General features: G+C 59.6%; 2 protein-coding genes across 9 annotated transcripts in view; both read right to left on the bottom strand.

Annotated features, from left to right (window-relative positions):
- Positions 1-441: 441 nt before the first annotated feature.
- SLC7A3 (solute carrier family 7 member 3) overlaps positions 442-12,011 on the bottom strand; it is a 23,483-nt gene continuing 11,913 nt past the window's right edge. The window contains exons 1-12 of one of the 4 annotated variants that reach the window (XM_015859986.2): positions 7,720-7,850; positions 4,969-5,363; positions 4,589-4,747; positions 4,331-4,511; positions 4,109-4,221; positions 3,277-3,499; positions 3,003-3,142; positions 2,821-2,923; positions 2,183-2,394; positions 1,627-1,793; positions 1,307-1,415; positions 442-1,180 (exon numbers count right to left, since the gene is read on the bottom strand). In XM_015859986.2, the coding sequence (XP_015715472.1) occupies positions 1,044-1,180; positions 1,307-1,415; positions 1,627-1,793; positions 2,183-2,394; positions 2,821-2,923; positions 3,003-3,142; positions 3,277-3,499; positions 4,109-4,221; positions 4,331-4,511; positions 4,589-4,747; positions 4,969-5,338 (1,914 nt within the window). In that variant the 5' untranslated portion in view covers positions 5,339-5,363; positions 7,720-7,850 and the 3' untranslated portion in view covers positions 442-1,043. Of the gene's footprint in view, positions 1,181-1,306; positions 1,416-1,626; positions 1,794-2,182; positions 2,395-2,820; positions 2,924-3,002; positions 3,143-3,276; positions 3,500-4,108; positions 4,222-4,330; positions 4,512-4,588; positions 4,748-4,968; positions 5,369-5,537; positions 6,478-6,685; positions 6,762-7,719; positions 7,851-12,011 lie in introns of those variants that run through there. The other 3 variants (XM_015859987.2, XM_015859988.2, XM_015859985.2) reach the window with 3 other exon arrangements.
- LOC107312482 overlaps positions 9,039-12,011 on the bottom strand; it is a 19,431-nt gene continuing 16,458 nt past the window's right edge. For 2 of the 5 annotated variants that reach the window (XM_032443968.1, XM_032443970.1), the window contains one exon: positions 9,039-9,444. In XM_032443968.1, coding sequence (XP_032299859.1) covers positions 9,269-9,444 — 176 coding nt within the window. In that variant the 3' untranslated portion in view covers positions 9,039-9,268. Of the gene's footprint in view, positions 9,489-12,011 lie in introns of all 5 variants that reach the window. The other 3 variants (XM_015859949.2, XM_032443969.1, XM_032443971.1) reach the window with 3 other exon arrangements.

The following is a 12,011-nucleotide window of genomic DNA, read 5'->3' as shown; positions in this document are numbered from 1 at the left end:
CTGCCAGGAAACAAGAAGACGAAAAGCCCACGTAAGATCCATCTGCCCTAAATTAGTTTATTTGTTTCACAAAATAATCTGTCAGGGCTGATTGAGACCAGGCCGGAATCTGGGAAATAGTCTTCTCCCAGGGATGCGGCTCAGTTCCTGGCTGTGCCTCCCCCGCAGGCCCAGTGGGAACCCCAGGGGCTATTTCTGAGGTCTTTACAGCAGCACTGGGACATGATGACACACTGCCATGTGGCAGAGGGCCCAGCCCGCTGCTGTCCCACACCCCAGTACCAGGAGCATGGTGCTGGGTGCCCCACTGCACTGCTCCCCATCAGCAGAGTGACACAAGGACAGACTATTCCCAGCCCCCAGCTCAAGCTGTGGGACAGAGGCATTGAAGTGAGACGCAGCTGGACCAACAGAGCCGAGCAGTTAAAAAAAAACAAAACAGCCAAACCATTTAGACTTCAATAAGTATAAAAAATCAACACTGAAACTCCAATTGAACCAAGGCATATAAGGTTGGACACTTATGTCTACACTGCAGACATCATCACAAGCAGCTGAGTGTGATGCTCACACTAAGCGAACGAGTCCAGCAGCACAGGGCTCAGCACGGGCATGGGATTGTATCGGGGCTGTGGGTGCTGAGCCCTGTGCTGCTGTGGGGTACCGGGCAGTACCAGGCTGAGGTGCTTCCAACCTCAGTCATGACTGCGTTGACACAAATACAGCAGTTACCATCACGTGGAGTGTCTCGTGGGCAGGAGAAGCAGGATGTGACAGCAGCTTTCACACTGGGAGGGCCGTATCGGTGTCATTGCCCCTCGGCAGGGTGGGAATGCAGGGAGCAGCCCCCGGGCCACCAGCATTCCCCCAGCCCGGGGTCTGCTCTCCACAACTGCTGCTCGGCAAGGGGAAAGGGCAGCGCACGGCCGAGTCTGGGCTTGGACCCCACGGGATGGCTGTGCTGAGCAGTGTGAGGTCCCATACCAGCACTGTAATACTGACAGTCCTCTGAGCACAGATGTTGATCACAACCACCACCTCTCTCAGATTGCAGCAGCCCCATGGCTGAGCTCCATCCCAGGGTGCTGTAGAGGGTTTTCAGTTGTGGAACCTCGAAGCTCCTTTGCATTTTTCCCTTCCACACTGTTCCGAATGCCATAGCCAAAGTATATCATAAAACCTGCAAAAGTACCTGCGATGAGACACATGGCAGGAAACGGCCTCCCCGGGCCACCAACAGGCAGAAGCTGGAGAAATGAGATACCCGCAAGCTTTGGGGCACCACAGTCCCCTCCGGGACACCTACCCACAGCCATCCAGATGGCAAAGCGCACCCAGGTGCCGGTACTCAGCTGCACCATCAGCAGGATGTTAACAAAGATGCTGCAGAGTGGAAGGAGTGGGAGGAAAGGTACCTGCGAGGGACAAGAGGTTCCACCTTAGCTGTGCCCAAGGGACCTGGCTAGTCTAGAGAATGCTCTGCCACTTGGGTGCTTCCGTTCCCGGGGCAGTGCCTTAGAGTCGTGTCTCTGGGCTCTGGACATTACTGGATGGAGGAAGCCCAGCAGCCAGCCCAGCAGATCCTGCACCAGCCTTGGGTGCAGAGCTTTTGGAGGCTGCACTCACCTTGAAGTTCAACCGCGCATTGCTCTGCGGCTGCCTCCAAATGATGATGGTGGGGATGAGCAGAGCCATGAGGAGCAGCACCAGGACCAAGATCCAGGCCACGTTGGCCTCCTTCAGCGCCTTCACCTTGAGGGTCAGCACCACACAGATGACCGTAACCAGCACAGCTGCAAGAGAAGAGCCCATCACCACGATGCACTGCATGTGGCTGCACAGACCTCCCTGCCACCCCATGGGCTGCTGAGCTGAGCTGTCCCCTCCTGCTCACGTACAGGTCCTCCAACACCAACCCCAAGGCCTTGGGGAAGCACTTTGCCAGGAGGAACTCACCAGCCTGGCAAGCGGAGGGAAACCTGTGCTCAGCTGGGCTCAAACCCAGTTCTGGCACTTCCCCAGACCCTACTGGGCTGCCCTGCTCTGCCTGCACAATGAAACCATTGATGCATCCATCAAAGCTCCCCAGGTCTGCAGGGACCAACACGCCCCAGCCCCTGGCACAGCAACGAGCCAGTGATGTGGCAGGACATGCAGGAGCCGCTGCCTCCCACTCACTCACCCATGATTGAGACACAGACGTAGACGATGCACCCTGAGAGTGCCGTGGGAGTGTCTGCAGATGGACTGAAGAGTGCTGTAAGGGACAGCGTCTCCTTCTGTTTGGTGCCTGTGGCAGCGATGTTTGGGTTCATGACAGCTCTCTCCTCCTCATTCCCATTCAGCTCCAGCATCTCCACGGCCTTTGGGGAGTTCAGCTGCCCAGGCTGGTACCTGCACACAGCAGACCTGCTCAGTGTTGCACCAACTACAGCACAGTACAAGGAAGTTCCAACCCCAGGGATACAATAGCACCCATTGTTCCCTCCTGCTCCTTCAGACCCATGCTGGAAAGCAGCAGTCCCATGGATGGCACAGCTGCCCAGGGAGTGCTGGGGTCACCATCCTTGCAGGTGTGCCAGAACTATGGAAACGTGGCACTGCAGGATGCGGTGATGGTCCTGATGGGGTGGGCTGCGGTTGGACTTGGGGATCTTAGTGCTCTTTTCCAACCTCAGTGATTCTATGGTGTGCCCGGAGGTCCCAAGCAGCCTTCACTTCATGGCTTGAGCCGTGGCCACAGGCCCCAAGCTGTCTACAAGGTGCGTCCACCCAAGGGACCACGGTGAAGGGACACTTTGCATAAAAGCTGGCACCCACCGGAGGATGAGCACACACACAGCGACCAGGGAGTAAGCCAGCAGCGTGCCGATCGACATGAGGTCCACCAGGTCTTTCAGGTCAAGGAGGAAGGCCAACACAGCTGCAACGAGGATGGAAAGCGTGAGCACAGCCCTGGCCTGCAGGGTGACTGAGTGCAAGATGGCCACCAGGAGTGTTACCCGCGAGCAGCCCTGAGGTGATGGTGGCTGAGAGAGGAGTCTTGGTGCGACTGTTGATTCTGGAGAGGAACTTGAAGAGCAGCCCATCCTCTGCCATGGCGTAGATCACACGCGGCATGGGAAACATCGAGCCCAGCAAGCTGCCATGGGGAGAAGCAGCTCAGGGCTGGCCAGAGGGCCAGCAGCCAGGGAAATCACACAGGGTGAAGCCTGGGACAGGTATCCCCAGCCCTGTGCTGGGCTGGGTGGCACCACAAACAGGGTTCGGTCCTACCTGGTGGAGAGTGCGCAGAGCGAGCCAATGGCAACGGCATAGCGGGCAGGCTCCCAGCCCACTTCCTTGAAGGCCTCGGGCAGCGGGCTCTTCTTATTCAGCATGAAGTAGGGCACCATCAGCGTGAGGGCCGCAGAGACCCCGAAATAGGCCACGAAGCAGATGAGGAGGGACACAATGATTCCAATGGGGATGGAGCGCTGCGGGTTCCTGGCTTCCTCCCCTGCATGGATTAAAGAGGCAGAGTCCATCCCCATCTGTACTTGCGGCTGTGCCCAGCCCCACACCCCAGCCTGCAGCTCCAGCTCCCGGTAAATCCAGCTCTCTGCATAAGCACTAGTGAGGTGATGCAGCAATGCACCCGTGGTGCCCTCTGCCCTGAGCTTTTGCTCCTCGCAGCACTGCGCTCCCCACCAGAGGCTCTGCAGCCAGCAGAGGAGGCTGCAGGGAGGCACAGAGGCCGTGCAGAACAGCCTGTACCAGCAGCCTACTGAGCAGAGTCCTGGGGGAAGGAGAGGAAATGAAGAGGGCTCCCCGCACGCCAGAGCAACTGAGTTCATGCAGAACCGACATCTTAAGAAAAAATCTAATGTTGCTGGAGGCCAGGAAATAAGCAGAAGAAGCAGCAATTTGCAGCAATTCCCAGCACTCGGCTCTGCAGCTGGAAGGCTCCCTGCAGCCCCGTTCTCAACACACCTCGCAGGGAGCCTTTGCTATGGGCAGCCAAGGCCCTTTGTGCGGCCCAGCTGGGGACAGGCTGTTCCCACAGCAGGGAGCACTGAGCTCCTCCCAGAGCAGCTCTGGCAGCTGCCCCACTCCAGGCATTCTCTACCTGTGGTGGCGATGCAGTCGAAACCCACGAAGGCGTAGAAACACGTGGCAGCACCCATCAGAATCCCTTCCAGCTTAAAGGGGACAAACCCACCGGAGCCGAAGGCTTTTCTTCTGGAATAATATTGAGGACAGCCATTGGGGCATCGACACACAACACAGGACCAGCCCTGTGCCACATACCACTAGCCAGACTCCAGCCAGACACACTCGTTGTCCTCACCTGACTTCCTCTGTCTCATGCGACTGCGTGAGGTTGATGTAATCCTCCACCGTCAGCTGCCAGTTCTTGATGTCTCCCTTGATGCAGCCGGCGATGAAGACGAAGGCCAACACCAGCAGGTTCACCGCCGTGAAGATTTTGTTCACCAGGGCGGACTCACTGACGCCAAAGGTCAGCAATGCTGGGGACCGAGGGGTGAACAGGCTGCACCCACACTGCATCACCGCGCTGCCGCCGAGCCGCTCCGACACAACTCACCAGTGAGCAACGCGATCAGGATCAACGCAAAGAAGTCCGGGCGCTCGGCCAGCACCCCCGGCAGGTGCAGCGTGGTCTTGTTCATGAAGAAGGTGGAGATTTGGTTGCTGATGATGTTGTCGAATGCTGCGCTCCAGGCTCGGGCCACGCTGGCTGTGCCTGGCCAACAGCAAAGCTGCTTATCGGTCCGAGCCCTGCACGTGGCAGCGCTGAGACAAACCAGGGCAGGACAGGGCAGGGCAGCACCATCCCCATCACACAGCCATATGGATCCCCCAAGCACTCAGCCTGCACTCTACACCCATGCCCCGCTACGGTGCCGCTCACTGGGACACGTGCCGGCCCCACACTTCCCAGCCCCAGCCAGCAGAGCCACTTACCTATCACATAGGACAGGATGAGGTTCCAGCCAGTGGTGAAAGCCCAGATCTCACCGACCGTGACGTAGCTGTAGAGGTAGGCAGAGCCGGTCTTGGGGACACGGGCTCCAAACTCTGCATAGCAGAGCCCGGCCAGTATCGATGACAGTGCGGCCACCAGGAAGCAGAGGACGATGGATGGACCGGCTGTATCCTTGGCCACTTCCCCGGTCAGCACGTACACACCAGCACCCAGCGTGCTGCCCACCCCCAGGGCGATGAGGTCCAGTGTGGAGAGGCAGCGAGCAAAGCGCGTCTCCTCGGAACTCAGATCCACCATGCGCCGGCGGATCAGCTTCTTCCCAAGGCTGCTCATTTTCCCCCCAAACATCTCGTCCCCTCACTGCTCAGAAGCCCTGCAAGAGAAGTTGTTGTAGCAGCGTGAAACTCAGCGTCCCTCATGGAGCTGGAGCCACGCAGCTATGCCACTGCCACCCCCGTGGGAGGGAGCAGCAGTCCCTTGGCTGACCCATTGGCATAGAGCCCCCATTGCTGGGATGGAGACCAGCAGCGCAGGGCTGCACACCCACCTGCACAGCCCCTGCACCAGGAAAGCCAGCTGGAGGCAAACCCAGCAAGTCCACGGCACGAAACAGGCTCCTTAAGCAAACGCCGTGTGGTCCCAGCCCCGAGGGCCTGGGCACGTCCTGGAGCTTGCCCTGCTGTCTTTGAGCAACTCCCCACCTCTGGCACACAGAGATCCATCGGCCCAAACTTGACTGCTTGGCACAACCCTCCCAGTGAGGCGTGTAGGTATGTGCAGAAGCCAATGGCAGGGAGGCAAAGCGAGCTGGGCTGAGTCACACGGACACGTTTGGTCCTCCCAACATCAGCCTGCACCCTCGCTGGGGGTGCATGGCCAGACACGCAGTGAGCAAAGCAACGAGGCTCCCAGCACGCATCCCCTGCATACAGACAGCCTGTGCCCCAGGGCTGTGTGTGGGATCCATGTGTCACACCCCACAGCCCCGGCCCCACACTCGGCTATCCCCAGAAACGCTCTGGACTGTGAGCATCCCACAGAGCTGCCCACAGGGAATGGCCACGGATGGAGAGATGTGGCTCTGGGCAGCCTGGTCTGGTGGCTGGCAGCCCTGCACACAGCAGGGGGGTTGAAAGCAGACGATCGTCGTGGTCCTTTTTAACCCAGGCCACTCTGTGATTCTACGATTCCATTCTCTGCCCACCAGCACGCTGACAGAACCACGGGGCTTGGAGGGGACCTCTGAGGGTCGTGGAGTCCCAGCCCCTATCGCGAGTTCCTACAGCACGTTATACAGGCGGGTCCTGGATATACCCAGGTAAGGAGCCCCCTACCCAATCTGGGCATCCCGTCCCGCTGCTCCGCTGCCCACGCACTAACGGAGCTCCTGGCGCCGTCGCTACGGAACTTCCTCGTTCCATTTCATTTCCTCGTTCCATTTCCCCGCGCGGAGCGGCGCACAAAGCGCGGGTTGGCGCGAGGAAGGAAGCTCGGAGCGCGCGGAAGCAGCGCCGTTCGGACGGGCGCGCAGCAACCCGCACCGCCACCGACAGCAGCCCTTCGTCCTCCTCCTCCTCCTCCTCCTCCTCCTCCTCTGCTCTCTCTCCTCCTTCCTCTCTTCCTCCCGCCGCGTGGCTGACGGAAGCGGCACCTGTTGCGCTCGGAAACGCCCGTCCGCCGCCCGCAGCGACTCACCGGCACGGTTCGGTTCGGGTCCCGTCGCGCTCCGCCCCGTTTCTGCTGCGACACGCTTGGGGGGGCAACGCGGTTCTCCCGCTGAGAGCGAACGCGCCGAGCCGAGCAGCAGCCCTCCCGTCTCTCGCTGCGCCCCGCGCCCGCGGCCACCGCCCTCGTGCGGGGAAACTGCCGGGCGCGGAGGTGAAGCCCACCCCTCCATCCCTCCCTCCATCCGTCCGTCCATCCCGGCCCTGGCAGGTTGCGAGCAGATTGCGAGAAGAAAACAACCAAACAGAGGACGGGACCGGGATCCCTGCCATGCCCCGGCCCGCCTCGGGCCCGATGGAAAGGGGAAACGCGGGGCGGCGGCAGCGCGGTGCTACCCCACGGACGGCCACGCCGGGGGGAACTGAGGTCTCCCAGCGCCCACAGCACGGGGGGACAGAGCTCGGGGCTGCTCGGGGCTGTGGGGACACGCCATGGGGCACGGCTCAGCCCGACGGCCACGTGCTGCGCGGGCAACGGGTCCCCGGCAACGGAGGCACGGACAGCAACAGGCGGCGCGGGGACGGGAAAGAGCCACCTCCGGAGAACTGCAGGGAGCTACGCCGCTTTTTCCTTACAGCAGCAGCGAGGCACCCGGCAGTTCTCTTCCCCCACCACCCCGCCCCTCTCATAAAGCTCTCCTGATGCAATCGGCCACTGCTGTGTCGTTCGCTCAGCAGCAGCGCCAGGAGGCGGCCAGTCCCCCATACAGGGCGCTGAGCTCCTGGGAGGGGGGGGGACGCAGCAGGGCACGGTGCTGCGGATCCCGTCAGGTGCCCACTCGCACCGCCTCGCCCCGGAGGTTGGGGAGACAAAAGGTTGCGCTCGGAAATACCGTGAGCGCAACGCAATGGAACGGCGGGGCGGCATTTAGGATGTGACGCAGACGCGGATCTCGCTCTTCCCGCTCAGATGAATGAATGAATGAATGAATGGACGGACGGTGCCCTCCAACCCCCCCACACCCCCCCGTACGGCTGCTCCCGTAAGAAAGGAAACGGACTCACGGTGTGGATACGAGCGCCCCGTGCAGCCTCACTGCCGGCACCGGCCGTGCTTCCTGCCAACCCCCCCGGGCTGCCACCGCCACGTGGCACGGCCACGCTGAAGCCGCGCTCCCTGCGGTGTGCGGGCAGCGGCTCCGCGGGGCAGCAGTGGGGCAGCGGCGGGGCAGCCCCGCACGGCGCCGTGGGGAAATGCCCGGCCCCTGAAATACCCGGAGTGTCAACACTGGGCTGACGCCACCGGGACTCACCCGTTCCCAGAAATCATTTTAATACAGTGGCCTTTTGGATGATGCTTTGGGACACGGAGCGGGACAGGCCCACCCGCTTGCTTCCGCACCTCCCATACAGCCCCCATACAGCTCCTGTTCCCCCTCACGGTGTGCCTCATCCTCATCTCATCCAACGCGAGGCTCTGATCCAGCCCTGGGGTGCAGAGCGAGCCAAGCACACGTCCCAACAGGAGCTGCAGGAAGGCAGGCAGCAGCCACATTTGCTTAGCCAGCATGATGTGGGAGCACAGGCAGCTTCAGCCCAGAAATGGAGCCAAAAGCCATGTAGAAGCAGCCCTAAATCAGCCCTTGGAGCCCCATTACCTCCCATGAGCAGCACAGAGGTGGGAGGCAGAGGATGGTGCACCCCCAGCAGCTGTCCCGTGAGCAACAGGGGCTGCCTGTGACACTGGGGGGAGGCCAAAAACAGCAGCCTGAGACAAAAGGGGAGCAGAAACACACCGAGCTGCCCTGCCCAACCCCAGGGTGCTGCCAGCACAATGAAGCAGGGCTCTGCAGGGCCTCACCCAGATGCCGTGCAGTCAGATGAGGCACCCACGCCAACCCACCACAAGTAGAAAGCAGCGTGGCAGGGCTTGCAGGCAGCGCTTCCCACTCCCGCAGGCAGGAACGGGTAAGAGCTGAGCCCCATGTGCTACTGCCATGCCCTACACACAAACCACCAGCTCAACTGCAGCTAACAGCTGCAGAAAGCCAAATGTGCCGTCGGAAAGAACTGGCTCTTCTCACTTCCAGCATGAACAAGGTTAAGGCAGAAACCTCCCCACACAGCTGCCTCCCACTGCTGTGGTGTCAGCAGCACATGTCCAAGCATCCTTCTCGGACGTACCCAGACTTGGCCAGCAAGGCCTGCATGCAGACAGGCTGAGCTTCAGTCAGTCCACAATCGCCAACCACCTCCTCCCTGCATGCAGCAGACCCAGATCTGGCCTGGCAGAAAGCTGAGAACGAGCTGTCCTTTCTGCCCAGCCCCTTGGGGAAGCGTGGGCAGCACAGAGCAGTACGGACCCTCCGAGGGCAGACAGCAAGGACAGTGCAAGAAAGGACACATTTATTTGAAGTACGAAGAGTTACAAAGATCCATCTGTGCAGGTGTTCTGTAAATATCACTGTCCCAGCAGCTCTGGTGACTGGACAAGTCGTTGCCATCTGTAACCATGTGCTGGGGGGAGCTGTCAGTCACTCTCCTCAGTGCTGTTCTCATCCTCCTGAGCAGCTTCTGGATGGATTCCTGAGGAACAAGAGCAGCATTCCCAGCTTCATCCCTCCCACACAGCAGCCCCTGGTGAGCCCAGCAAGGGATCACCGGAGCATCCCTGCAACCCACATAGAGGTGAAGGTTCACCCCAGCAGGGGGACGTACCTGCCGCTCTGAGGTGAGCAAAGAAATCGGGGACTGCCTGATAATACGCCTCCCACTGGGCCGTCTTGTAAGCTGGGGGCAGGAGACAAGTGACTGCATTCAGCCTGAACACCTCATGAAAGCAACTGGAAGTAGCATCACGCTTCCGGGCACTGGTACTTATGGGGGACTTCAATTATCTGGATATTTGCTGGATGACCAACGTGGCCAGGCACACATGGTCCAGACAATTCTTGTAGTGTGTTGCAGACAACTTTCTAATGCAGGTGGTCGAGGAGCTGACGTGGGGCGGGGTGTTGCTCGACCTTGTTCTCACCAACAAGGAAGGACTTGTTAAAGAAGTAAAAGTTGGGGGTAGCTTGGATTGTAGCGATCATGAGATGGTGGAGTTTGAGATCCTCAGTGGAGGAAGCAAAGCAATAAGTAGGATTGCTACCCTGGACTTTAGGAGAGCCAACTTTGATCTCTTTCGGGACCTACTTGGGGCTATCCTGTGGGCCAGGGTGTTAGAAGGCAAGGGGGCCTGTGAGAGCTGGTTAGCATTTAAATGGATCACAGAATCACAGAATTATCAAGGTTGGAAAAGACCTAGAAGATCATCCAGTCCAACCATTACCAATACTTCTCAGTTAAATCATATCCCTCAACACAACATCCAAACACCCCCATTTCTTGAACACCCCCATGGTCGGTGACTCCACCACCTCCCTGGGCAGTGCATTCCAATGCCTGACCACCCTTTCCGAAAGGTAATACTTCCTAACGTCCAGCCTGAATCTCCCCTGCTGCAGCTTGGAACCATTGCCTCTAGTTCTATCACTGTCTACATGAGAGAAAAGGCCCACCCCAAGCTCACTACAACCTCCCTTCAGGAAGTTATGGAGAGCTATAAGGTCTCCCCTTCAGGTGCAAGCTCCGAGGAAGGAGGAAAGTTCATGGTATGTGGAAAAAGGGTCTGACCACTTGGGAAGAATATAAGAATGTAGTCAGGGCCTGCAGAGATGTGACAAGGAAGGCTAAAGCCCACCTGGAGTTGAATCTAGCTAAGGAAATAAAGGATAATAAAAAAGGCTTTTTTAAGTGGAAGGGGCTGCGGTGGGGCTCTCCAAGCTGCCCCGACCTGCTGCGAGATGGGGCGACTCACCGCTCTCCCCGCTCTACAGCAGCTTCTTTGAAGACAAGTGCCGTGACATCGTCACTCGCCTGCTCGTGTGCTCCGCCGCCTTTCCTAGTCCTTCTCCCAGCCTGGTGAACAGTGGCTCGCTGTGTCATGTCACCTCCATGCCACTCGAGTCCTTGCCACGGTGCCTCAATTTGCCCTGTACCAGGAGGTCCGCCTGCTTGTCCCGCCTGCAGCACTGCAGGGCCAGGATGCTGCTCCCAGTCTGGACCCCGGGCACCATCCTGAGCCGTGCCGGTGGAAGGCTGTCCCGGGCGCTGCCATTCCTGGCCTGGCCGCTGGCATCCGTGGGGCCAGAGCTGCAAGGAGCTGGCAGAGGGCGCGGTGCCCCCGCAACCAGGCTGCCGTGCTCTCAGGTAAGCTGAGCCCCTGGGGCAGTGCCCGCTTTGCCGTAAAGCTGCGGCATGGCCTCTTTTCTCCCATTCCCCTTCCCCCCAGGTGGCAAGCCGAAGGTGATTCCGACTGCCAAGTCCAGGCTGCAGCATTGCAGCAGGGCCTCACAGCTGGCACAGCCATCCGCCAGGCACAAGGCTCCATCCAAGGGCAAAGGGATGGAAAGTAATTGTGCGGTGCTGGGGGATCTCAGAGGGCCATGTGGCGAGAAGGGAGAAGGGGGAAGGCTGGGGGAGAAGCACGGAGATGGGACGGAATGTGGGGAGTGGGGAGTCCGTGTGGCAGCAGTGCAAGTAGGAGCCCAGGGAATGCTAAAGGCCAGCTGAAGGCCAGCCATCTGCCCTCATGCCATAACGGGAAGAGTCTGCATTTATAGATTGGGTTCTGTTGGATTTTTGCCTTTTGCCTGGGGTGTAAGGAGAGGCAGCCGTTCGGAGTAGCTGGTAGCTTCCTGTTGGGGAGTGCCACTCTTGCTGTAGCTCTGTGCCCCCCTGTGCTGGCTGGCCCCTTGCACCCATGTGGGAGCCACTACTCCCCACCGTGGGCAGCACCTGAACAGGCCAGGCCAGCAGCAGCTGTGGGGCTGGAGGGGCTCAAAGGCCTTTGGTTCTCCTGTGCAGCTTGTCTGGAGCAGCTTGTCTGGTGTGTCCTGACTGAAGAGAAGCTGACGGCTGTAGAGGTTACATTTCTAATGAAAGCTCTTTCTACAGATAAAGCTGACCAGACGTGTGTGAGTGTGGAGTCCCCGTATCTATGCCAACTGAGCCCTGGCCCTGTTTCAGTCTGTGGGGATGCAGCCTGTGCTGCTCAGGTAAGAGCCAGCTGTGTGCTGCCCCATGAGCACACTGCACCCTGGGGCCTGGGCTGCAGAGGTGGCAGGCAGCGGAGTGCCCGGGGCTGCCAGTTTCCGAGCTGGCACCTGAGCCTTTCCCTGCTGTTTACTCAAGCCCTCATGCATTTTGCTGCATGCTTTACATCCTCTCTAGTGCTCAGGGCACTGCGGGCTTCTGCTCATTTAATTTCCAAGGGACTTTTGAAACATTCACACCCACACGGTTTGCATCAC

This window comes from Coturnix japonica, chromosome 4, assembly GCF_001577835.2.
Source record: "Coturnix japonica isolate 7356 chromosome 4, Coturnix japonica 2.1, whole genome shotgun sequence".
NCBI classification, from domain to species: domain Eukaryota; kingdom Metazoa; phylum Chordata; class Aves; order Galliformes; family Phasianidae; genus Coturnix; species Coturnix japonica.
Note: the sequence above shows the minus strand (reverse complement) of the source record. Positions and strands in the feature narration are given on the sequence as shown.